The 27,118-nt window shown below is 39.6% G+C and overlaps 5 protein-coding genes across 5 annotated transcripts in view; all 5 read right to left on the reverse strand.

Moving 5' to 3' along the window:
* The window catches only part of disp1 (dispatched homolog 1 (Drosophila)), a 389,371-nt gene that overhangs the window by 62,087 nt on the left and 300,166 nt on the right, over nt 1-27,118 (reverse strand). The window lies entirely within an intron of this gene.
* LOC138623477 (trace amine-associated receptor 1-like) lies at nt 11,310-12,299 on the reverse strand. The gene has a single exon (XM_069703030.1). The coding sequence runs from the start codon at nt 12,297-12,299 to the stop codon at nt 11,310-11,312; it is 990 nt and encodes a 329-aa protein (XP_069559131.1).
* LOC138623478 (trace amine-associated receptor 1-like) lies at nt 14,533-15,528 on the reverse strand. Its single transcript, XM_069703031.1, has one exon. It carries the CDS (start codon nt 15,517-15,519, stop codon nt 14,533-14,535), a length of 987 nt encoding a protein of 328 aa, XP_069559132.1. The 5' UTR covers nt 15,520-15,528.
* LOC138623479 (trace amine-associated receptor 1-like) lies at nt 21,379-22,365 on the reverse strand. The gene has a single exon (XM_069703032.1). It carries the CDS (start codon nt 22,351-22,353, stop codon nt 21,379-21,381), a length of 975 nt encoding a protein of 324 aa, XP_069559133.1. The 5' UTR covers nt 22,354-22,365.
* On the reverse strand, nt 25,538-26,524 carry LOC138623480 (trace amine-associated receptor 1-like). The gene has a single exon (XM_069703033.1). The coding sequence runs from the start codon at nt 26,510-26,512 to the stop codon at nt 25,538-25,540; it is 975 nt and encodes a 324-aa protein (XP_069559134.1). The 5' UTR covers nt 26,513-26,524.

Below are 27,118 nucleotides of genomic sequence, written 5' to 3' on the forward strand. Positions count from 1 at the left end.
GAAGGAGATTACTGGGTTCAAGGGGAGAGAGAGACAACCAGGGGGCTCCCTGGAGAGGTCAAATGAACTAAACTGTTTCTTCAACAGGTTTAGTTCACCGCCCTCATCTGTCTCCTCCACACCTCACACCTCCAAAACACCTCTGCTGCCTCCCCCCCTCTCCCCTCTGCGCCCCCTGGTGAACTGCGTAGAGCTCTCAATCTCACAGGGCTCTTCCTCCATCCATCCCCCCTCACCCCTCATCCCCCTCTCTGTGACGACTGACCAGGTTAGGAGACAGCTGGAGAGAATCCACCAGCGCAAGGCTGCAGGACCTGACGGCATCAGCCCCGTGGTCCTGAAGACCTGCGCCGCCCAGCTGGCTGAGGTCCTACAACACCTCTTCAACCTGAGCCTGAAGCAGGAGGAGGTCCCGGTGCTGTGGAAGACGTCCTGCCTGGTTCCTGTCCCCAAGAAGAAGACTCCATCTGGCCTCAACGACTACCGTCCGGTTGCCCTCACATCTCATGTGATGAAGGTGCTGGAGAGACTGGTCTTGGCCCACCTCAGGCCGCTGGTGAAATCTTCTCTGGACCCTCTGCAATTTGCATACCAGCCTCGTGTGGGAGTGGACGACGCCATCATCTACCTGCTGCAACGAGCTCAGTCTCACCTGGATGGAACCGGTGACTCTGTGAGAATCACTTTCTTTGATTTCTCCAGTGCATTCAACACCATCCAACCACTGCTGCTGAGTGAGAAGCTGCGGGTGGTGGGGGTGGATGCGCCCACCGTCTCCTGGATCACTGACTACCTGACAGGCAGACCACAGTTTGTCCGTCTGGGCAGTGTGCTGTCTGATACGGTGGTCAGTGGTACTGGAGCTCCTCAGGGAACTGTTCTGTCTCCCTTTCTGTTCACCTTATACACAATTGACTTCCAGTACAACTCAGAGTCCTGCCATCTGCAGAAGTTCTCTGATGACTCTGCAGTGGTCGGATGTATAAGGGACGGACGGGAGGATGAGTACAGGGCAGTAGTGGAGGACTTTGTGGAGTGGGCGGGAAGAAATCACCTGCTACTGAACGTGGCCAAGACCAGAGAGATGGTGGTCGACTTCAGGAGGAAGGCGACGGCTCCACAACCGCTGAGAGTTCTGGGAGAGGAGGTGGACATGGTGGAGGAGTACAAGTACCTGGGTGTGTCCATCGACAACAGACTGAAATGGAAGACCAACATCAATGCTGTCTACAAGAAGGTGATGAGTCGACTCTTTTTTCTGAGGAAACTTCGATCCTTCAATGTGTGCAGCATGATGCTGGAGATGTTCTACCAGTCTGTTGTGGCCAGTGCTTTGTACTTCGCTGGGGTCTGCTGGGGGAGCAGCATTGGAGCCGGTGACACCAACAAACTCAACAAGCTGGTTAAGAAGGCCGGCTCCATCATCGGCTACAAACTAGATAGTCTGGAAAAGGTGGTGGAGAGGAGGACGCTGATCAAACTATTGTCCATCTTGGATAATCCTGTCCACCCTCTCAACCACCTGCTGCAGGGACAGCGGAGCACTTTCTCTAAAAGATTCCTCCAGCTCCGCTGTCACAAGGACAGATACAGGAGATCATTCCTGCCCACTGCCATAAGACTTTACAATAACTCACCTCTGGCAAAATCCATCACAGTACAATAACACTGTTGACTGTGTTTCTTGGTTGCTTGTATATTATATGTATATTATATATATAGATATATACTGTACCGTATGTATATATATATATATATATATATATATATATATATATATATATATATGTTGACTGTGTTTATTGGTTTGTTGTATATAATATATATAGATATTTAATGTACTGTATATATACTGTATGTACTGTGCATTTTATATTTTATATTTATATTTTTTATTTTATTGCTTTTCTATTGTATTATTCTATTCTATTATTATTTTATTCTATTGTTTCTATTATTGCTCCTGTATGTATGCTGTTGTGGCGAAAAAATTTCCCCTCGGGGATTAATAAAGTATATACCTACCTACCTACCTACCTACCTAACTGGTTGGGCCACCCTTAGCAGCAACAACTGCAATCAAACATTTGCGATAACTTGCAATGAGTCTTTTACAGCGCTGTGGAGGAATTTTGTCCCACTCATCTTTGCAGAGTTGTTGTAATTCAGCCACATTGGAGGGTTTTCCAGCACCAACCGCCTTTTTAAGGTCATGCCACAGCATCTCAACAGGATTCAGATCAGGACTTTGACTAGGCCACTCCAAAGGCTTCATTTTGTTTTTCTTCAGCCATTCAGAGGTGGACTTGCTGGTGTGTTTTGGATCATTGTCCTGCTGCAGAACCCAAGTTGGCTTCAGCTTGAGGTCACAAACAGATGGCCGGACATTCTCCTTTAGGATTTTTTGGTAGACAGTAGAATTCATGGTTCCATTTATCACAGCAAGTCTTCCAGGTCCTGAAGCAGCAAAACAGCCCATCACACTACCACCACCATATTTGACTGTTGGTATGATGTTCTTTTTCTGAAATGCGGTGTTACTTTTACGCCAGATGTAATGGGACACACACCTTCCAAAAAGTTCAACTTTTGTCTCATCAGTCCACAGAGTATTTTCTCAAAAGTCTTGGGGATCATGTTTTCTGGCAAAAATGAGACGAGCCTTAATGTTCTTTTTGCTCAGCGGTGGTTTTCGTCTTGGAACTCTGCCATGTGGGCCATTTTTGCCCAGTCTCTTTCTTATGGTGGAGTCATGAACACTGACCTTAACTGAGGCAAGTGAGGCCTGCAGTTCTTTGGATGTTGCTGTGGGGTCTTTTGTGACCTCTTGGATGAGTTGTCGCTACGCTCTTGGGGTAATTTTGGTCACACATTTAAGTGTGACAGACATGCAAAAAAAATGGAAATCAGGAAGGGGGCAAACACTTTTTCACACCACTGTATACAGAGTGGCAGCAGCAAAAACAAACTATACAAACAAGACCACATACATAAAACAAAGCCATAGACAGTAGTACACACACACACACACACACACACACACACACACACACACACACACACACACACACACACACACACACACACACACACACACACAGTTTAAGCACCCAGTGTTTCACAAATACAGACAATTTTATGTATTTTATGTTTTTATATTTATTTTCAGAGTGGAGAACAATTCCACACACTTTTCATGTTGTTCTTATCTTTATGTCATCTCTTAAGATGTTAAGACTGAATTGTCCATTGTAATGCGACGGTACAGTACAACCTCTAATCAATCAAAATGTACCTTTAAGATATGATGTAGCTTGGTTATTAAAGTCCATGTTGGCAAGAAGGATTTAAAATTGTATTCTTAATTTTACAGGAAGCTAATGAGAAGAAGATAATATAAAAATACAATAATATCAAACATTGATAGTCTTACTGCAGCATTTCAATGAGTTATTGGGATATTCGGATAATATGGATTTACAATAATCAACCCGGCAGTAACACATGAACAGACTTGCTTTTTAACCTGGTTATGAGACAGGATTTTCCTAATTTTAACCATATTGTGCAGCTGAAGGAAAACAATCCTAGAGATCTGCTTTAAATGTCAATCAAATAACTTTTTTTATGTAAGTTAAATGGCATGTCCTGGTCAAAAATAATTTTAAGGGCATGTAGATGTGGCAAACCTTTTTGGTAATGTGGAACATTGGTGGTGCAGTGATACAAAATAGGAGGAATAGATAATTAGAAGGTGTATCACAGGGGCTTTGGAGGCCAAAAACCACAACCTGAAATATGTCTGAGTTTAGAAGTATTTAGAGGTCATCTCGGCCTTTATGTCTGCATGACATACTTGAAGTTTAACTAACACGTTTTTTAAACAAATATAGCTGGACCTCATCTGTACAACATTGAGTAATTATGCAGTGCTTCATTCTTAAATTGCCTAAGGTAAGCTTAAACATTGTGAAAAGTATCGGTCCTGGTACAGAACTATTTGGAACCATATCAAAAGGTTTTGTGTGCACAGAAGACTCATCATTGACATGACAAAATTAGAAAAATTAGAATCTTTACACCAGCCTAACTAATCTCAATTATATGTTCCGTCTTGGTAATAAAATATAGTGATCAGTGGTTTTAAATGCTGCACTAAAGTATAGTAAGACAATTACAGAGACAAGTCCTTTGTCTGAGGCAATGAGAAGATCACCGGTACCTTTAACCAGACCTTTTTCAGTGCTATGATACCCTCTTCGATTAGATTCAATTCAATTCAATTCAATTTTATTTATATAGTGCCAAATCACAACACAGGTTATTTCATGGCACTTAACACATTAAAGTCTTTCCAGCGTTATATAGAGAAACCCAACAATTCAACAATTCCCACAAAAACTCCTCTTTAAGGGAGAAAAACCTCCAACAGAGGGAAAGAAAAACTCCCTCTTAACAGGAAGAAACCTCCGACAGAACCAGGCTCAGAGGTGGGCGGCCATCTGCCTTGACCGGATGGGGTGAGAGGAGAGCATAGAGAGAAAAGGACAGCATAGAGATACAAGAGAAGAACTGTTGGTGGGGCCGACAATTACAGAGCAGAGCTACGCAGCTCCATGACGGGACATCTGCAAAAGAAAGACCAGGAACTATGCAAAGCGAGGGAACTGAATGGAAGCAACAGACAATAAGCAAAAACTATGGGAGAGAAAAAACATGAAGTTAATGAGATGTAATGGTAAGATATGAGTCTATAGAGAGTGAAAGAGTAAGAGGAAAGAAGCTTAGTGGATAACGAGGTCCCCCAGCAGCCTGGGCCTATAACAGCATAACTAAGGGATGGTTCAGAGCCACCTGACCAGCTCTAACTATAAGCTTTATCAAAAAGGAAAGTTTTGAGTCTAACCTTAAAGCTAGAGAGGGTTTCTGCCCTCGAACACAAACTGGGAGCTGGTTCCACAGGAGAGGAGCCTGAAAACTGAAGGCTCTGACTTCCATTCTACTTTTGGAACCTCTTGGAACCACAAGCAGGCCAGCGTTCTGAGAGCGAAGTGCTCTGTCAGGATGATGTGGTTCTATAAGATCTCGGAGATAAGATGGAGCCTGGTCATGTAGAGCTTTAGTCAGCAAGCAAATTTTAAATGATATTCTTGATTTAACAAGAAGCCAATGAAGAGAAGCTAAAACAGGAAAAATATGATCTCTCTTCCTAAATCCTGTCAGCATTCTTGCTGCAGCATTTTAGATCAGCTGCAGGGTTTTTAATGAGTAATTTGGACATCCTAACAACAAGAAATTACAATAATCCAGCCTGGAAGTAACAAATGCATGAATGAACTTTTCTGCATCACGCTGAGGAAGGATTTTCCTGATTTTATTAATATTACGTAGATGAAAGAAGGCAGTTCTGGAGATTTGCTTTATATGGTGTCTAAAGGACAAATCCTTATCAAAGATGACTCCAAGGTTCCTCACAGTTGTGCTGAAGGCCAGGACAATGTCATCTAGAGTAACTGAGGGATTAGAGAAAGAGTTTCTCAGGTGTTTAGGACCAAGTGCAATAACTTCTGTTTTGTATGACTTCAGAAGCAGGAGATTATTAGTCATCAAGGCCTTTATGTCTGTCAGACATTCTTCAAGTTTTACTGACTGATTAGTTTCATCTGGTTTTATGGAAAGATATACTGTAGCTGCGTGTCATCTGCATAACAATGGATGTTTATGCAGTGCTTCCTGATGACATCTCCTAATGGCAGCAATGTACAAAGTGAAAAGTATTGGGCCTAACACTGAGCCTTGTGGACATCCATTGCTAACTCTTGTTGGTCTGGAAGAGTCGTTGTTGAACTAACTGAAATCTATCTGATATGTACGATTTGAACCAGTCTAATGCAGTTCCTTTGATCCTCGTAACATCTTCCAATCTCTGTAATAAAACTGTGATCAATCGTATCAAAAGCAGCACTGAGGTCCAGAAGAAGCACAGAGACAAGTCCTGTCTGAGGCTATAAAAGATCATTTGTAACTTTCTCCAGTGCTTCTTCTTTTCGTTTCACTGAAGCGTGATGGTTATATGACAGTTTCCCATTTATTTACACAGTCCTTTGCGTTTTTATTGAAAACTGGAAGGTCTTTTGAGTTGCAAGGGTTGGGTAGTAGAGGGCAGACAAGGCAATGCTCCATAGTATGGTCTGCTTCGCCACATTCACAGATGGTTGGGCCAGTCTTGTAGCCCCATCTGGCCAGAGCAGCTTTTGATCGTCTTGTTCTCGTTCTGAGGCAGTTTAGAGTTTTCCATTGAGACCATGGTGCTTCTGGGCCAGGTGGGTGGAAGGTTTTCAGTAGGGGGTATTTCCATGACAGTTGGAGGAGGGTCATTCTCAAGCTTTTCCATCCAGAGTTGGATTCGGTTTGTTTCTGAGATTTTGTTAGGGGCTGGACATGGCTGAGAAAGCCTCTTCTTGACTTTAGCCGTTGGGCTGGAGGTTGACATCCATGGAGGAGATGACGTTCATCACTTGTAGATTTTGTTTTCTCGACTCGGCTGGCAACTTCCTGTCTAATATCAGCAGGGGCAATGCCAGCTAGGAGGTGAAGGTTGCTTGTGTTGGTGGGTTTCAAGCAGCCAGTGATCAGGCGGCAGGTGTTGTTCAGTGCTGGGCCAAGTTTCTTGGCATGGGTTGACCTCTCCCAAACAGGACATGCATATTCTGCAGAGGAGTAGCACAGGGCCAGAGCAGTAGATCTTAATGTGTGTGATGTGGCTCCCCATTTGAAGTTGGTTAGTTTCCGTAGAATGTTGTTTCGGGAACCGACCTTGGATTTTGTGTTGTTGACGTGCTCCTTAAAGGAGCGAGTACGATCCAGGGTTACTCCAAGGTAGACAGGGTGGGTACAGTGCTCAAGTGGTGGTCCAGACCATTTGATGGTAAGTGGTCGGTTGGCTTCACGGTTCCTGAGATAGAAGGAGCAGACTTGGGTCTTTGCAGGGTTGGCATGTAGGTGGTTGCACTTGTATTAGAGGAGTAGCTCATTTAGGGCTGTGGTGAGGTTTAGTTCTACTGCTTTGAACGAGTTCTCTTGGGATGTTACACAGAGATCGTCTGCATAGATGAAACGCTCAGTGTTCTGGTCCATTGGCTGGTCGTTAGTGTAGATGTTGTATAGTAGTGGGGCCAGCACACTACCTTGAGGTAGGCCATTCCGTTGTTGTCGCCAACAACTCTGCTTGTTATTCAGGACAACAAAGAAGCATCTGTCTTTCAGAAGGGTTCCAATGAGGTCTGTGAGTGGTAGGGCTTTATTCAACTCCAAGATCTTTTTTAGGAGGAGGCGATGGTTCACAGTGTCATATGCGGCAGACAGATCAACAAAGGTGGCTCCTGTTATCAGTCCTTTCTGGAATCCGTCCTCAATGTGTTGAGTGAGGTTCAGAAGTTGGCTTGTGGTAGATTTGCCAGGTTGGAATCTGGCTTGTTGAGGTATGATGGCTGGTTCAGCAACAGGAGCAAGCATGTTGAGAATCAAGTGCTCAAACAGCTTGTAGAGGTGGCATAGTAGAGAGATTGGGCGGAAGCTCTTTGCATGTGCTGGGTCTTTGCCTGGTTTGAGGAGGGCAATAATCCTGGTTTTCCTCCAGATCTTTGGGATGTTTTTTGTCAGCATGCACTTATTTATCAGCTCGAGGATCCATTTCTTAACCAGAGGTCCAAAGTGCTTGATCTCTTCAGTGAAAATATTATCCAGTCCAATGGCTTTGCCGGTTTTAAGGGTGTTGATGCTGTGCTTGGTCAGTTCCATGATTTGGGTGTGCTTTACTCGATCTACCTTTGGTCTTGGCTGTTTGGTGGTGGATCTCCCATTGAGCAGCAGCTGATGCGCAACTTGGTTGGTAGTGGTTGTATACTGTTGCTGAGTTACGGTTGATGGATCGTTGCTGATTTTTCGTATGAGGCTCCATCCTTTTTGATGTTCTTTGCCATATCAGTTGTCTACAGCAGGTTTTTCCACTTTAGCTGGCAACATTCTGAAATGGAGGTCATGAGTCTCTCACCTACTTCGGTGGTAGTTTGAGCAAAGGGGTCACATTCATAGAGCTGTTGGTATCGCTCGTACAGTTCGGTGCTTGTAACGTCAAGGCCCATGATATATTGAGTGCGACATCCTCTTGGGGATCCTTCTTGCGGGCTGCTTCGTGCACAAGTTTAGTGAATTTGTCATAATTCCTGGAGTCTGCTGGGAGATGGGCAATCTTCCTTTCAAGATCTTCTTGGAAGTCAGGCCAGGTCGCTTTTCCAAAGTTGAATCTTCTTCGGGATGGAACTGTGCCTGGGGTTATTGCAGCGTTGACTGTGAGTCCAATGGGACAGTGTTGGGTCCTTGGCAGTGGCTCCAAGACCATCTTTTTGCTTAATCTGGCAATCTTGTGGCTGACAAACACAATATCAGGGTTGTAACCTGCTCTCCATTGACCGCAGTTGAAGGACTTTGGTTGTTTTACGTCGTGGATCAAATTAAGCTGGCAGTTTTCGGCCCACATTTCTACTGCATCTCCATCTGTGTTGTTGTTGGCGTGTCCCCATTGCGTGCTGTGGCTGTTGAAATATGCTATCACAATCTTCGGTTTTCCGGATGGTGGTATTTCAGGCATTTCCAGTTTGTAGACTGAGGTAATGGTAACTCCTCTGAGCTCAGTGGTTAGGACTTTAATGTTGTTTTTATCGCTCTTTGATGTTGATTCAGTGATTGTCCCATTTTTTGCTAGCATGATGCTATTTCTCATGTGGTCTTTCTATGAGGGTGGTCACACCCTCCACACGGGGGCGATGATTTTTTTGGTCCACGGTGGGTTTTCTGTATGCAGAGAATATCGCACTGGTATTCTTTGCAGAGTTTTGCAACAAGTTCTTCTTTAGTTGCAGACAGTCCTTCTACATTGAGAGATATAATGGTCAGTGCTGGCCTTGGAGGCAGGCATTGGCCTCTCTTCCTACTCCGGACTGGAGGGCTGCTGTCGTTTGTTGAGCTTCTTCGCTCGCTTCGATGTCTTCGGTAGAATTTGCAGGTTTGTTTAAACCTGACAGGGATCGCGACGTGAACGCTTCTACCATGATCCCCTCACCAGTGCTGTTTCTGTGCTATGATGTACTCTAAAGCAAACACACCATTCCTTTGTAAATGATCACAAAGTTGATTTGCAACAACCTTTTGAAGGGTTTTAGAAATAAACGGCAGGTTGGAAATTGGTCTGTAGTGTCTTAAAACAGCTGGATCAAGAGTCGGCTTTTTAAGTAAAGGTTTAATTACAGCCACTTCAAAAGCCTGTGGTACATTGCGATATGTTGATCTGATTTAATATGGAAGTCCTAATTAAAGGGAAGACTTCCTTGAGGAGTTTTGTTGGGATGAAATCCAAGAGACAGGTAGATGATCCAGATAAGGAAATAATTGCTGTTAGCTTGAAGAGCTCAGCAGGAGAGAAATGTTTGAGGTACAAATCTGGTTCCACGGTTGCTTCCAGGGCTGCTGTGCTTAGCAACATATCAGTGACAGTGGCAGGAAGGGTCTGCCCGATTCTTTGTGCACATCTCAGATTGCGTGAGCATAAACAAGACATAAGTGTGACATCAAGGCATTGTGTCGAGCAGGTGGTTGTGATTACAATAATGCCTTTTAGGCTGGGGTGAATCACATCTCCCGGTGTGGGAGAGCCAAGAGCCAAAAGTGAAGGACACAGCCACACACAAACAGACAGAGAGATAACAAACTGGAAAATAAAAGAGCAACAAAAGCTCACATTTAAGAATTAAACTTAATTAAATCAGATGTAAGCATTGTTGAATCTGCAGACAGTGGCGTGGAAGTAATTAGAAGCTCTGCTGCTGATCATGGAAGCCCTGGTAGAGCAGCAGCTCTGCTGCATCCCCAAATCCCCCCATCAGTGCTGCATAGCCTACAGAATCTAAAACTTACTTTAAGTGACTTGTTTACAAACTAAAGAATTGAGATATCATTTTTGTTTAGTTTTTCTGAATATTTCAAGGCATAATATTATGTTCATACTGACATATGAATCTATTGCACTTATTTTATTGAAATTTTATGTTATCAAAATTAATAATTAAATCTTTTTCAGTATTTTATTGTAGCCATCCATCCGTTATTTTGTTCACAGGAATATTGTTATCGCAAAAGTATCTAGATGTATTGTAAAATTATTTTAGGGCTCTATCACCTATTATAGGTACATTTTTTGGAGGAATTCTGGATCAAGTCATTGATTAGCATTTGAAAATAAAATTAAGAAAACAATAGAATTTAACTAGCTTACTCCTTCAATCTTATCTGTTGTGCTGGATGTGGCACACCTGGAATTGCATATGTATTATGTATCAATATGTATATTCTTTTCCTATGAAATATATATTGCATCCAATTAAGAAGGGACTAAAAGAAAGGAGTGTATCTGCACAATTTATTATACTGCATGCTGGGATTATAACCATTTTACTATGGAATATACAACTTATGCAACAATCTCCTTGGACAGTACAGTGTTACTTGCTCATACTTTCAGCAATTTTCAGTGATTTGTAAGGTTAGGTTAGGTTAGGTAGTTACTTTATTAATCCCTGAGGGGAATTTTTTTTTCGCTACAGCAGCATACAGGAAGCAATAGATAATAATAGAATAAATAAGTTCATATAGCTGTGGGCTAGTTATAGCTATGGCAGACATTGCTGAGTTAAACACTTTTCCTCCTATTTCCCAGCATGCCCTCTATCCTTTGCAACTCTGAGGAATAAAGTAAGCAAGTTAAACAGATGTTGTTGACTGGTAGAAATTATATTTATTTTTGATGAAATATACAGTTTTGAAAAAAAAATTCCAACAACAAATTCAGATAATCCACATAATATAAAATGTAACTGTGACTCAAAACTATAAGTGTTCATAGTGGTAGGTGAAATATACTGTACATCTGTCACACTTTTAGACGGTGACCTTACAAAGAGTAATAAACAACTGTGATGTTTCAGGTTCAGGCTCTGAGTACACTTGGTAAGAGATAAGCCATAAAAGAGATAGTGTAATGATCATTAAGTTGTGACAGAGTAATTAGCTTTAGAAAAACAAAGCAAAACAAAAAAAATAGCCAGCAGGAAAATTGTGTGCAAACATTGAAATGAGATCCTACTAGACGCTCTAACATATTGTAATGATTAAGAATAGCATTAGGAGGTGGGAAAGTATATTTTTTTTTCCAACCCTTATTTTGTGGGTTAGTATTTTAGCAATCCATGAAATAATCAAATTAATTTTGAGTTGGCTAAATCACCCTGAAATATTTTTCCCGAAATGATCATTCTGAAAGCTGATCTGAACCAGCTGTAAAAGAAAGCATAAATTAATGGATTCAGCATTGAATTTGACAGTGTAAGCCAGTTAAGCATTTCTATCACAGGAACTGGTGGGGGATTATAAGCTAATGGCTGAAAGACAACACAAATAAAGTAAGGAGTCAAACATAAGAGAAAAACTCCCATAACAATAGCCAGAGTTTTGGTGGCCTTCCTCTCCATCTTACTGACAGATGCTCCAGACTTTGCTGTGTTCTCTATGCTGTTTACTTGTTTCTGTGCAACAAGGAAAATCTTCAGATAGATACAGAGCATTATGATCGCTGGAAGGTAAAATGAAAGAACAGGTCCGATAGTGTTTGCAATTACAACATCAACAGAGCACATTTCTTCACACGTCCCTTGGCTGAAACCTGCAATTATGATCCCAATTCCTATCAGAGCAGAAATACCCCAACTCACCAGTATCATAATCACAGAAACTTGAGCATTTATTTTAGTTCTATACATGAGAGGCTGACACACTGCGTAATATCTATCTACAGAAATGCAGCACAAGTTGAGTATAGAAGATGTGCAGAGTGATACATCAAAGCTGTCCCTAATTTTGCAGAATAAATCTTCATGATACAGACATGAGGTTACAGTGAATGCCATACTGAGAGGGAAAACTAAAACTCCTACAAGCAGGTCAGCCACAGCCAGAGATAGAATGAGGTAGTTAGTGGGAGTTTGGAGCTGTTTGAAGTAAATGATGGAGATTATTACAAGGAAGTTTCCACATATTGTAACAACAGACAGAGAACTGAGGAAAATATACAATAAAACACATATAATGGAAGGGTTGGTTGTAAATGTGTGAGTCGCATTGTATGATTTATAGCAGGGATGTATGTCATCAATGACGGAACTGCTGTTGAGATTTAACTCTGGATCCATGTTTGGAGATCTCTGCAATATCAATCTAAAATGTTAAGAAAGTTAAAAAAGATTTAGCTGAGACATACAACAATTCTTTTTTTTTAGAGGAAAAACATGATCAGTGTATTTGAACTTTTTGTTTTTTACCTGGTAATAGGGTGATGTAATCCATGTAAGAGCAGTGTCGTGGGGCCCAACACACTGTGCCACTACAGAGCAGTTGAACTTGGTATTTAAAAGTCATTACTTAAACTTGATCATCCAATCAGATGTGGGTGCCAACACCTTGTTTGCATGAGATACAAAAATGCAGAATAATGAGTAAACATGGCGTGTGTGTGTGTGTGTGTGTGTGTGTCTGTCTGTCTGTCTGTCTGTCTGTGTCTCTCTCTGTGTGTGTGTGTGTGTGTGTGTGTGTGTGTGTGTGTGTGTGTGTGTGTGTGTGTGTGTGTGTGTGTGTGTGTCTAAATAATTATACTTTGCCAGTACAACTGAAATAAGAAATACTGTATATTGCATAAACCTGAAGTAAAAAAACTCATAAATATGAATGATTTACTTGGCAATAAATAAAAAGGCCCCCAGCCAAAATAGGCTCCTACTTAAAAAAAAATAGATCGATAAAGTAGTGTACTTAATGACAATCTACACTTATGATATTAATAGTGTGGTTGAAATAACAGAAACATCTCTCAGTATGATGCAATGCAATGCAACTGTCTGTATGTGATGCAATGTCTTGGTTGTTTAGGTAGAATTTAAAGCTTCTTTCCAGCAACATTTATATTTGAAGAATTGTTGATTGTCAATCAGCTTCATTGACCAAGCATGGGAACACGTATAAAGATTACTTCAAAGTCTTCCCAAAATATATTATATTTGTCTGGATAGATATAATTATAAACTGCAACTTGACTTGTTGTTGGAGGCATACAAACACGAGGCAGTAATTCTAGTTATGTTCTGAAAAGAAATAGCCTTCTGATCATAATATAAATTATTTATGATCATTTTATATAGAGAACTTTTCTTTTGCAGGTCTTACATTGGATCTATATTAAAAAAGTTGGGAATTGTAAACCATACTTGTAAATTCATATAAAGTACAGGGGCATATCTCAATACAACATTTTTACATAGATGTCTGTTTGCCAAGTTTCTTGTTTAATGTTTTAGTATAGCTATGATATTTTTCATTTAAAGTTGACAAGTTCATGAACCAGAAGCATTATATACATTCATTAAAAAAACTACAAAATTAAACTAAAAATATGCCTGTGTTATACAGAAATGTTGTAACTTTAAATTATGGTTAATTCAAGAGAAGTTAAGTTTCAAAACTTAGAAATTGCTTTGGTTTATGACACTGTATTTGACTATTTTTACGCCGTACAAAACGGCCAGAAAAGCAACTCATGACATTTTTTATTTTAAGTTTGGATTTTTTTATTTATATTTCAGTCAGTTGATTACAATTAAACAATACCTTACTTCTACATCTGAGTCAGGCTTTGACAGCATTTATTGTTTTAATGAACATGCAAACTTGTTAATGGCCAGATTTTTCTGTGCTTCTAACGGTGCATTTTATTATGGAAATACAAAAAAAATTACAATTGAAAAACACATACATGATAATAAGGTATATATACATGTATATATTATCAATTTATATAAGTAAGTTTACTTTAAATGATATCAACCGTGCCATTATCAGATGGTAATCCTAATGCTGCCAGTGTCAAAAGTCAAAACAGTTTTCACCTTATTTTCTTGAAGCCAACTTGAACCAGCTGTAAAGAAAAATATTAACAAACATACTGAGCATTAAATTTGACAGTGTAGGCCAGTTACTAGTTTCAGACAGAAAGTAGCACTTCTTTATGGCTCAAAAGTTGTACTAAGAAAGCAACAAAAAAGAAAGAAGAAAGTCAGGGGATGTGGTTACAGAGTGACAAAGTCCACATGAGGATGGGTCACAACCTTCATATTTAACTCAGGAACTGCTTGTTTCCTGTCTTCAATTTGAATCAGTTTTAAAGGGTCTTTGTATCCAACTGTTTAATCCTGTAACAATGGCAACAAAGGTTGCCTGTCTTGTCATTTTAACCCAAACCACGATGTTCCCTTAAAACAGGACCTGATCTTTCTTCGTAACGAACCAAATCATTGGGTTTATTAGTCTTTAACGGCCATTTACTGTCACATTTTTGACAATTCAATTATGTTTTTATGCACCTTAAAGAGTAACTCAATGTAATTTGGAGTTAGCAAAATCCCCTCTAAATATTTTTCCAGAAATAATCATTTTAAAGGCCGATCTAAACCAGCTGTAAAAGAAAGCATAAATAAATGGATTCAGCATTGAATTTGACAATGTTAGCCAGAAAAGTGTTTCTAATACAGAACCTGGTACTGAATCATCAATATAAGGCATAAAGATGATGCAAAGAAAAAAAGGAGTCCAACATAAAAGAAACACTCCCAAAACAACAGCCAGAGTTTTGGTGGCCTTCCTCTCCATCTTACTGACAGCTGCTCCAGACTTTGTGTTCTGGATGCTCCGTTCCTGTTTCAGTGCAACAAGGAAAATCTTCAGGTAGATACACAGCATTATGATCGCTGGGAGATAAAATGACAATATAGGTCCAATAGTGTTGGATATGAGAACTTTAATTAAACACCTTTCCTCACATATTTCAATGTTTAATCCTACAATTATTACAAACATTCCAATTAGAACAGAGACACCCCAGTTCACCAGGATCATGATCACAACAACATAGTGATTGATTTTAGTTGTGTATGTTAGGGGCTGACACACTGCGTAATATCTGTCAACAGATATACAACACAGAAGCAGAACAGAACATGTGCTTAGTGATATATGAAAGATGCCGTGTACTTTGCAGATTAAACCCTCAGGATACAGGCATTGACTGAGAGAGAACACCATGCTGAAAGGAAAAACTATAATCCCAACAAGCAGGTCAGCTGCAGCCAGAGAGAGGATGAGGTAGTTAGTGGGAGTGTGCAGCTGTTTGAAGTAAACAATAGAGATCATGACGAGGAAGTTTCCACATATTGTTATAACAGACAATAAAGCAAGAAAAACATACATCAATACACATATAAGAGAAGGACTGTTTGTCAGTATATTATTAAAATTATCTATCACATAGCAGGGATGTATGTCAGCCACAATGTCAGTCCTATTGACAGAAACTTTTGGTCCCATGTTTCAAAATTCCTGCATTTCAATAAAATTCATGTAATCAACAATCTAATTTCAGCGTCTGCACCAACCTGAAGCTCCACTTAACCTGGCCTCTCCTGGTCAACTAACGAGCTGCTCAGCAGTCAGAGAGTCGACACACAGAGTTAAAGAAGGTTGTAAAGAAGAGAGACGGTGTTGAGAGTTGTCCAATCACATGATGATCACAAAATAAATATGATCATACTCTAACGATGAAAGTGGGAGGTTCAGGCACGTGTTTCCCAATTCTGCAGCACCTACATGGCCTCCATCAGACAGGAAGTATATGTATTCACACAAAAATTAACTAAGCAACTATCAGGTACATGTGAATAAATCATTTTTACTTCATAATCATTTTGCATCAAGTACCATGTTTGGTACTTGGTAGATTTCCAGCAATCGAGTCCACCAAAGACACACGAAGTGACAAATTGTAAATGAGGTTTCTGACTCTCAACCCAACTTAAATGGCCTCAACTGGAAAAAATTTGGTTTAAATGCACTTTTGTAAATTTTCTCAGATGAACGTAGCCTCCGTGACATTACCCATATTATAAGACTGATATTGAAGCTCGGGCTGAAAATAGTCCATTTTCAAAAGCTTCCTAACTGAGTGAAGTGACCTGGAAGTACTAATAAGGTCTTAATTATCTAAATGCCTAGGAAAGGTCTTTCAATGCTTCCTTTCTTGTCTCTTTTACCATAGGATACACCATCTTTTATGAAAGGAAAGGACATAATCCTGTATGAAGATATTTTTGTGTCTTTATAATGCAAGCAAAAAGCTTGGAAATGGAAAAAAAGCAGTTCCTGAGTTCAAAATAAATGTTGTAACCCATCCATCCAGCTTCTCATGTAGACTCTTTCAATTTGTAACCACATCAACTGACTTCTCCTTTCTTTTTTGCTGCTTTCTTACTGCAACTCTTGAAAAAACTTTTATAAGTAAAAATATATGAAGTGTTTGCACACAGTAGGCTGTGTAAGTTTGTACACACACACACCTTGCTCCCTCTGACAGCAGAGGATTATTAGTTGAGCTACATAGAGGTCTGCTGACGTTATATTGCTCTTTTCTATTTAAATGCTTTAACATGTGACAGCATGACTTGCACCTGACATGACCATGTCTCTCAACCTGGCTCTGACTATCTTCATCTTGATCTGACGGCTGGCTAGTTTGGGTATTGTATGCTCGGAGGCAGTTCAGCTGGTTTGATGCTCTTGGTACCTGTTGGTTGCCTTGGATCCAATGTTTACCAACACAGAGTCTATTCCAGCTTCACCAGCAGTCATTTTAACTATGGAGTCATAATCGGTAGACGGGCTCACTAGGGTGGACACCTTTCCACCCTGCCACCCCTTCAGCAGCATGACCCACCATTTCAGCCAGATGTGAATGTCCCCTATTGTCTTTACATTGGTCTGACTTTTTCCCACCTCTACCAGCTGGTTCCCCTTGGTCTTCTGGGAGTAGTGTACTTCCTTGTCCCGGCAGGCCTGTTCCACCTCTGCCCCGAGTCTGTCGCCGTCATTTCCCGGGTTGCATTCTTGTAGGTGACGCTGCACCGACGGGTCCTAGGTGTCGAACCCAGGATGATCTAACACGAGAGCTGATAGGTTGCTCCGGCAGGATCCGAGGCCTGACTCCCTATAGAACCTGGTTCAGCCATGTTGTTATAATACGTCCAGAATGCGGTTTGGCAGTGTTTTGCTGAAACAAGCAAGGCCTTCCCTGAATAAAACGTTGTTTGTATGGCAGCATATGTTGCTCCAAAAGCCAAAAATGGTACCTTCCCACATGTGTTAGCTACCCATGCCATGTGCACTACGGCATCCCTGTACCATCATGGATGGACGGCTGTAGCGTTATGCCAATTTACTTCGTGAGGATTAAATCTTGCTTTCAAGGGGCACCGGTCCAATATTGGACAAATTATTAATTCAAAATTAATATGAAATCAGTCAATCATAACCTGAATTCATGAATTCTCGTATCGGAACTCAAATTATTTGATATATTCAGAAAGTTACAACCAGGACACAGTTGGGTCTAATTAGGCAGGTAGGTAGGTAGGTATTTACTTTATTAATCCCCGAGGGGAAATTTTTTCGCTACAGCAGCATACAGAAGCAATAAGATAATAATAGAAATAATAGAATAAAATAAAATAGAATTGAATAGAATAATATAATAATAGAAAAGCAATAAAATAAAATAGCAGTAAATAGCAGTAAAAAATATAAATATAAAATGCACAGTATATGCAGTACAGTATATATCTATATATATTATATATAAACAAACCAAGAAACACAGTCAACAGTGTTATTGTACTGTGATGGATTTTGCCAGAGGTGAGTTATTGTACAGTCTTATTGCAGTGGGCAGGAATGATCTCCTGTATCTGTCCTTGTGACAGCGAAGCTGGAGGAATCTTTTAGAGAAAGTGCTCCGCTGTCCCTGCAGCAGGTGGTGGAGAGGGTGGTCAGGATTATCCAATATGGATAATAGTTTCCTCAGCGTCCTCCTCTCCACCACCTTTTCCAGGCTGTCCAGTTTGTAGCCGATGACGGAGCCGGCCTTCTTAACCAGTTTGTTAAGTCTGTTGGTGTCACCGGCTCCAATGCTGCTCCCCCAGCAGACCCCAGCGAAGTACAATGCACTGGCCACAACAGACTTTAAATTAATTAAATTAATTAAATTAAAAGAATTTATTGTTTAACTTCTCATGAAATTATTAAATGACAGATGTGTTTATATGAATGATTACAATTACTTCTGATTACTGACGGTGAAGTGAAAGAGGGAATTGTTACCGGGCTAACAGAAAACTGAATAAGGGAAATATAAGTCTATGAGGCTAATTTAGAAATTTCGCCACCCTGAATAAATGAGCCAGCATACTTTTGAGATGAGTTGACCACGGGCCGGAAAAACGGGTCCAGATGATGCCGATCAGAGGTCCGGTGGATGGAAGTTGAATAACTGGGGTTCCCTCCCGTTCTCAGCTTCCCTCCGTTCGTCTGGCGACGGTGCTGGCCCTTTGAGGTGCCGTGGGGGGTCGTCAGACCGAGGTGGAAGAGGTCTCGTCAGGCTCGCCGTTAGCAGGTGGAGGTAGACGGCGTTTCGGTCTGCCGAGTCCTGGCGATTTTCCGATCGTCACTACTTTGTGATTTTGTATAAACGCGTAAGCTGGCCTTGACACCGCGTTAACAAAATTACTGATAATGATACAGGCTCGTCACAGGGTTGAATTGAGTATTTGATCAGAGGAGTTGCTGATCATACTCTGAGAATTTGATTATTATGTGCGCTAAAGTTGAACAAAAATGTAGATCTAAAAATTACTAAGTCAAAACTTAAAGAACTAAAAAATAACTGAAACTAAAACGAATCTCAAATTGAATCTTAGATTAATTTAAAACGAATCTTTTAGAGAATAAACCGAATCTTAGTGAATCTTGCAGCGAATCATGAACCGAATGTGAATGATCAGCTTGAGTCTCTCTCTTTTGAGGTGGAGAGCATGGGAAATGATCGGGGTGTCGAATTTCACCTTATCGATACCCTGTCTCAGGGGGAGAGGAGGTGTCAGGAGGAGGAGGATGAGGTGTCAAAAGGGCCAACGTTGAACACGACTTGATTGAAACCATGTATAAAAGAAGTACCTTATTTCACTTCACCAACGTATTATGAGATATATTATTATCACAGATCATATTTTAAACAATGAATTCATTGTAGTTCTAGTTAGTCAGATGGAGAGGAGAGAGACTATCGAGACGAATGAGTGGACAGAGAGAGAGAGGGGGGGGGGGCAGAGATCTGGGGATAAGCAATATTCACCTCTCTAGACTCAGGATATAGTTTTTAGTAACACCTAAACTTTTGATTAACATCACAACGTTAGTATACGAATATCATAGCATACAGGACAGCAGCATATGTCATTATGAATTCACAAGTCCATATTTTATTCTGAAAGTTTGTGAGTTTTGGTGACATATGACCACCTGAGGGAGCCATGGCTTTTCTGGGAGGGTCAATGTTGATGGTCATCTGATGTCTGGAGAGTGTCAACTATGGGGTTGGTGTATTGACCAAAAGGGATTAAGGAGGTATCCTTTGGTTTACGGCTGGCCGGATGTGGTCTCCAAAGTGACGGGTTTTATAGACCTAAAAGGGTATGGGTACTGTCACTTGTGGCAGAAGTTTGGGTTTTTATGAGGAAAGAGGGTGATAAAGAAGGGCCAGGGGAATTTAGTAAAAGTTCACATACTCCAGACATGTGGGGGTGAAGGGAGCGTGAAGATTTCCTTTTCAGGTCAGGGAGATAACGGGTGAAGAGATGTTGTACTGGCACTTTGTGAGGGATAGTTTATAAAGCGAGTTCACTACACAGCGTTCAATATTGTTTTTTCAGCCTTGTCCCTTCTGTACAGAGATTTCGCCAGATTCTCTTCATCTTTTACTGATTTTATATATCGTAGATGATGAACTCCCCAAATTCTTTGCAATTTTACATCAAGAAACGTTATTCTTAGACTGTTACATGATTTACCCACACAATCTTTCACAGAATGGTGAATCCTGGCCCATCTTCTCTCCTGAGAGACTGCCTCTCTGGGATGTTTTTTTTTTTTTTTTACATCCAATCTTGTTACTTATCTGTTGGCAGTCAACCTAATTTGTTGAGATTTTCAAACCTGGTCTTATTTTAGCATTATACAAATGTTTGATCTTGTCCCAAATTTTTGGGAAACAGAGCTGTATAATTGTAAATTTGCAAAATTTGTAGTCAATGACATGAAACCTAAAATGTCACGTGTGAATGGAAAATGCTCTTGAAAATGGCAAACCAGTGATGCTTCCATGTCATCCACAAAAACTCCTACAAAGCCATTGCTATTGCAGAATTGTATGCAGGAATCTAAGAACAGAATAAAAAATAGACCTACTTGACCATGACAGCAATGTAACATTACTCCCTCTTTACAGTTTTGGAGGTTTAAGCAGCATTTTCAGGATATCACTCCATCAGGATATCACTCCATATGAAGGATCCTTTATCTTGTTCCTTAAGCGCAAACTGTGACCTCAAGGATGAACTGAATTGATTTTGGAGGTGAAAGGTCATGGTAATTACACTAAAACAATGATTTGATTCTACATCTGAGCCAGGATTTTGACAGCATTTATTTGTGTTTAATGTACATGCAAACTTAATGGCCAGATCTTTATGTGCTTCTAACAGTGTATTTTATTATGGAAATTTAAAACATGTACAAATGAAAAATACATACATGATGCCCAGATATATATGTATAGTCATTATTTAAATTAGTATGTCTAAACCGTGTCATAATCAGATCCTAATAATGCCAGTGCCAGTAAGTCAACACATTTTCACCTTATTACATTTTCTTGAAGTCGATCTGAACCAGCTGTGACAGAAAACATAAATAAACATACTGTGCATTACATTTGACAGTGTAGGCCAGTTTCTAGTTTCAAACAGAAAGTGGCACTTCATCAAGGCTCAAAGGTTAAAATATAATGAAGAAAGAACGGAACAGATCAGAGAGTTATTAGGTTACATCATGACTGCTTGTTTCTCATCTTTAATTTAAATCAGTTTTTTTAGGGGTCTTTGTATTTCTGTAACAATGGCAACAAAGCATCCCTGATTCATCATTTTGACCCAAACCACAATGTTTCCCTTAAAACAGGGCCTGACAGTTCGTGAAATCTTTGGGATTATTAGTCTTTTATGGCCATTTACTGTCTCATTTTTTAACAATTCAATTGTGTTTTTTTGCACCTTAAACAGTAACTCAATGTAATTTTGAGTTAACAAAATTCCCTCTAAATATTTTTCCAGAAATAATCATTTTAAAGGCCAATCTAAACCAGCTGTAAAAGAAAGCATAAATAAACGGATTAAGCATTGAATTTGACAGAGCGAGCCAGTTAAGTGTTTCCATCACAGAACCTGGTACTGAAATATTAGTGTAACGCAGAAAGGTGATGCAAAGAAAGAAAGGAGTCCAACATAAAAGAAACACTCCCAAAACAACAGCCAGAGTTTTGGTGGCCTTCCTCTCCATCTTACTGACAGCTGCTCCAGACTTTGTGTTCTGGATTCTCCGTGCCTGTTTCAGTGCAACAAGGAAAATCTTCAGGTAGATACACAGCATTATGATCGCTGGGAGGTAAAATGACAATATAGGTCCAATAGTGGCGGCTATGAGAACTTTAATTAAACAGCTTTCCTCACATGTTTCACTGTTTAATCCTACAACTGTCACAACAATTCCAATTAGAGCAGAGACACCCCAGTTCACCAGGATCATGGTCGCAACAACATAGTGATTGATTTTAGTTGTGTATGTTAGGGGCTGACACACTGCGTAATATCTGTCAACAGAAATACAACACAGAGTCAGAATAGAACATGTACCCAGTGATATATGAAAGCTGCCTCGGACTTTGCAGATCAAACCATCAGGATACAGGCATTGGCTGTAAGAGAACACCATGTTGAAAGGAAAAACTATAATCCCAACAAGCAGGTCAGCTGCAGCCAGAGAGAGGATGAGGTAGTTAGTGGGAGTGTGCAGCTGTTTGAAGTAAACAATAGAGATTATGACAAGGAAGTTTCCACATATTGTTATAACAGACAATAAAGCAAGGAAAACATATATCAATACACATGTTATGGAAGGACTGTTTGTCAGTATATTATTAAAATTATCTATGACATAGCAGGGATGTATTTCAGTCCTATTGACAGAAATGTCTGGTGCCATGTTTCAAAATTCCTGCGTTTCAATAAAATGAATATAATCAACAATGTAATTTCAGTGTCTGCACCAACCTGAAGCTCCACTTGACCTGGCCTCTCCTGGTCAACTAACGAGCTGCTCAGCAGTAAGAGAGTCAACACACAGAGTTAAAGGTTGTAAAGAAGAGAGACGGTGTTGAGAGTTGTCCAATCACATGATGATGACAAAAAAAAAACATCATCATATTCTAATTATGAAGGTGGGAGGGTCCAGCAGATCTGAAGCATGTCTATGATGATCTATGTTTGTCTATAGTTCTAAAACCCGAATATGGTTTACCAAGCATCTATTAAGAAACACAACTGGAGGTCTTAAATTGCATGAAACCTTTATTGTTTTGGGGAGCATCAACAGATTGTATATTTTTAACTTGAAATGTAGACTCTCAACAGTATGTTTACTGTAATAGAAACAACTTTTAGCCTATAAACATGACATAAACACTAACATGACACAATGTTCTACAACTGTTGTGAATAGTTTCACAATTAATGTGGTTCATGTTGCTTGTGTAACACTGTTTATATTGTTAAGCTGTAAACGTGAGAAGCTTAATTGACATGATTTACTTTTGTTGTGAAAAGCATAAAACAGGAAATGCTGTTACTTTGATGTACCAGGAAGTAGCATGGTACGTGGCTTCTTGACGCTAACTGAAAAATGATGATACGGAGAATACCAGATGTCGGGTGCAAGAGCGCGTTCTGTTCACTGTTCCAGTTTGTAATACTGCAGTTCAGACAGTAAAGTGTTCCGTTCAAATGAGATGTGTCTTGGTCCTCAGCAGAAGCTCCACTTCACAACAACAACCCTGTTTCCAAAAAAGTTGGGACACTGTAAAATATGAATAAAAACACAATGTCATAACTCACAAGTCACATAAACCCATAGTTAATTGAAAGAAGACCAAAGACAACAAATCAAATGTTGAAACTGAGAAATTTGATTGTTTTTGGGAAAATATATGCCCATTTTGAATTTGATGCCAGTAACACATCAAAAAAGTTGGGAAAGGGACATGTTTACTGCTACTTTTCATTGCTTCTTTTAACCACACTCTGTACAATTTTGGGAACTGAGGAGACCAGTTGCTGGAGTTTTGAAAGTGAAATTTTGTCCTATTCTTGCCTGATTTAGGATTTCAGCTTTTCAATAGTTTGGGGTCTCCTTAATCGTATTTTTCATTTTATGACACTCCAAATGTTTTCGATGGGCGACAGGTCTGGACGTCAGGCAGGCCTGTTTAGCACCCAGACTGTACAACTACGGAGCCATGCTGTTGTAATACATCCAGGATGTGGTTTGGCATTGTTTTGCTGAAACAAGCAAGGTCTTTTCTGAATAAAACATCCGGATAGCAGCATATGTTACTCCAAAACCTGTATATATATCATTCAGCATTAATGGTGCCTTCCCAGATGTGCTAGCTACCCATGCCATGTGCACGAATGCATCCCTGTACCATCATGGATGCTGATTATTTAACTGAGCGCTGATAACAAGCTGGGTGGTCCCTCTCCTCTTTTGCCCGAAGGACACGGTGTCCATGATTTCCAGTATGAATTAAAAATGTATTTATTGTTTTAACCTTGTCCCTTATGTACAGCGTTTTCAACGGATTCTCTAAATCTTTTACTGATTGTATGTATCGTAGATGATGAATTCGCCATTTTTTTTTACAATTTTACATCAAGGAACATAATTCTTAGATTGTTACACTATTTACCAATGCAGTCTTTCACAAAGTGGTGAACCCCACTCCAAATTAATTGCTGAGACTGCTCCAATCTTGTTACTATTCAACACCATAATTCAGGAACAGAAGGGGAAATGGTGACCATATTTGGTCTGATGTGGACTGGGGACACTAATCTTGGGTGTTCACTTTGAAACTGTGGTGATTGTATAGAGACATTCTGTGCTGTCAGGTTAGAGATGTGTGTCATAATTTATAGGTTCTTTGCAGCAAAATATATATTTGAATAATTTTCGACTGTTAATCAGCTTCATTGACCAAGCATGTGAACATTTATGAGGATTCCTTCAAAGTCTTCGCAAAATCAATTATATTTGTCCGGACAGATATAATTGTAAACTGCAACTTGACTGGTTGGTGAAGGCATACATTTTTATGAAAACAAATACCCTTCTCATTATAATTATCATAACATTAATGTTTAATGATCATTCATATAGAGAGCTTTTCTATTACAGGTCCTGTTTAATGTTTAAGTATAGCTATGATAGTTTTCATCTTAGGTTGGCAAGTTCATGGAACAGAAGCATGATATACTGTACATTCAATAAAGTACCAAAACACATAACTAAATTATATGCAACGGTGTTGTACAGTAAGGAAATGTTGTAACTTTAACTTATGCTTAAGTCAAGAAAAGTTATCATGTTGCTTTGATTTACGGCACAGTATTTCACTATGTTTAGACACTCTAGGAACAGTAAAAAAAACACTCTTGGAATACTGCAAGAAAAGCAGCTTGTGATGTTTTCAATTTTAACTTGCAAATTTAATAGCCTGATTTTTGTGCTTCTAACAATGCATTTTATGATGGGAATGCAACACATGGAAAACACATACAGTACATGATGCCCAGTTATACATGTATAGTCATTATTTAAATTAGTATTTCTCAACTGTGCCATTATCAGATGGTAATGCCAATGCTGTCACCATCAGTAAATCAATACAGATTTCATCATAATATATTTTCTTGAAGCCAATCTGAACCAGCTGTGAAAGAAAACATAAATAAACATACTGTACATTAAATTTGACAGTGTAGGCCAGTTTCTAGTTTCAGACAGAAAGTGGCACTTCATCAAGGCTCAAAGGTTAAAACATAATGAAGAAAGAAAGGAACAGATCAGAGAGTTATTAGGTTACATTATGACTGCTTGTTTCTCATCTTTAATTTAAGTCAGTTTTTTAGGGTTCTTTGTATCCAACTGTTTATTTCTGTAACATTGGCAACAAAGCATCCCTGACTCATCATTTTAACCCAAACCACAATGTTTCCCTTAAAACAGGGCCTGATTGTTCCCGAACTCTTTGGGTATATTAGTCTTTTTTTGCCAATTACTGTCACATTTTTGACAATTCAATTGTGTTTTATGCACCTTAAACAGTAACTCAATGTAATTTTGAGTTAGCAAAATCCCCTCTAAATATTTTTCCAGAAATAATCATTTTAAAGGCCAATCTAAACCAGCTGTAAAAGAAAGCATAAATAAACGGATTAAGCATTGAATTTGACAGAGCTAGCCAGTTAAGTGTTTCCATCACAGGAACTGGTACTGAATCATTATTATAAGGCAGAAAGATGATGCAAAGAAAGAAAGGAGTCCAACATAAAAGAAACACTCCCAAAACAACAGCCAGAGTTTTGGTGGCCTTCCTCTCCATCTTACTGACAGCTGCTCCAGACTTTGTGTTCTGGATTCTCCGTGCCTGTTTCAGTGCAACAAGGAAAATCTTCAGGTAGATACACAGCATTATGATAGCTGGGAGGTAAAATGACAATATAGGTCCAATAGTGTTGGCTATGAGAACTTTAATTAAACAGCTTTCCTCACATGTTTCACTGTTTAATCCTACAATTGTCACAACAATTCCAGTTAGAACAGAGACACCCCAGTTCACCAGGATCATGGTCGCAACAACATAGTGATTGATTTTAGTTGTGTATGTTAGGGGCTGACACACTGCGTAATATCTGTCAACAGATATACAACACAGAGTCAGAATAGAACATGTGCTCAGTGATATATGAAAGCTGCCTCGGACTTTGCAGATCAAACCATCAGGATACAGGCATTGGCTGTAAGAGAACACCATGTTGAAAGGAAAAACTATAATCCCAACAAGCAGGTCAGCTGCAGCCAGAGAGAGGATGAGATAGTTAGTGGGAGTGTGCAGCTGTTTGAAGTAAACAATAGAGATTATGACAAGGAAGTTTCCACATATTGTTATAACAGACAATAAAGCAAGGAAAACATATATCAATACACATATTATGGAAGGACTGTTTGTCAGTATATTACTGAAATTATCTATGATATAGCAGGGATGTATTTCAGTCCTATTGACAGAAATGTCTGGTGCCATGTTTCAAAATTCCTGCGTTTCAATAAAATGAATATAATCAACAATGTAATTTCAGTGTCTGCACCAACCTGAAGCTCCACTTGACCTGGCCTCTCCTGGTCAACTAACGAGCTGCTCAGCAGTAAGAGAGTCAACACACAGAGTTAAAGGTTGTAAAGAAGAGAGACGGTGTTGAGAGTTGTCCTATCACATGTTGATGACAAAAAACACATTATCATACTCTATCATGAAGGTGGGAGGGTCCGGAAGAGCTGAAGCACGTTTTTGGTGAAAAAACTTCCTTCAGCACAGGGGGTGTCAAATGCTTCCCAATTATGCAGAACCTAAATGGCCTCTATCAGACAGGAAGTATACAGTGCATCCGGAAAGTAATCACAGCGCTTCACTTTTTCCACATTTTGTTATGTTTCAGCGTTATTCCAAAATGGATTACATTAATTTTTTTTCTTTCAAAATTTTACACACAATACCCCATAATGACAAAGTGAAAAAAATGTTTTTAAAATTTTTGCAAATCTATAAAAATAAAGAACGAAAATATAACGCGTACAATGCCTATACAAAGTATTCACCCCCCTTGGATGTTTCACCCTTTTTTTGCTTTTA

Source organism: Brachyistius frenatus, unplaced genomic scaffold, assembly GCF_029030835.1.
Source record: "Brachyistius frenatus isolate BFR_SWC_R1_liver_20210118 unplaced genomic scaffold, ASM2903083v1 Contig_44, whole genome shotgun sequence".
Taxonomy (NCBI): domain Eukaryota; kingdom Metazoa; phylum Chordata; class Actinopteri; family Embiotocidae; genus Brachyistius; species Brachyistius frenatus.

Bases quoted from the DNA above. Each gene is read 5' to 3' on its own strand.
- LOC138623477 (XM_069703030.1), bottom strand. From the start codon at position 12,299: ATGGATCCAGAGTTAAATCTCAACAGCAGTTCCGTCATTGATGACATA.
- LOC138623478 (XM_069703031.1), bottom strand. From the start codon at position 15,519: ATGGGACCAAAAGTTTCTGTCAATAGGACTGACATTGTGGCTGACATA.
- LOC138623479 (XM_069703032.1), bottom strand. From the start codon at position 22,353: ATGGCACCAGACATTTCTGTCAATAGGACTGAAATACATCCCTGCTAT.
- LOC138623480 (XM_069703033.1), bottom strand. From the start codon at position 26,512: ATGGCACCAGACATTTCTGTCAATAGGACTGAAATACATCCCTGCTAT.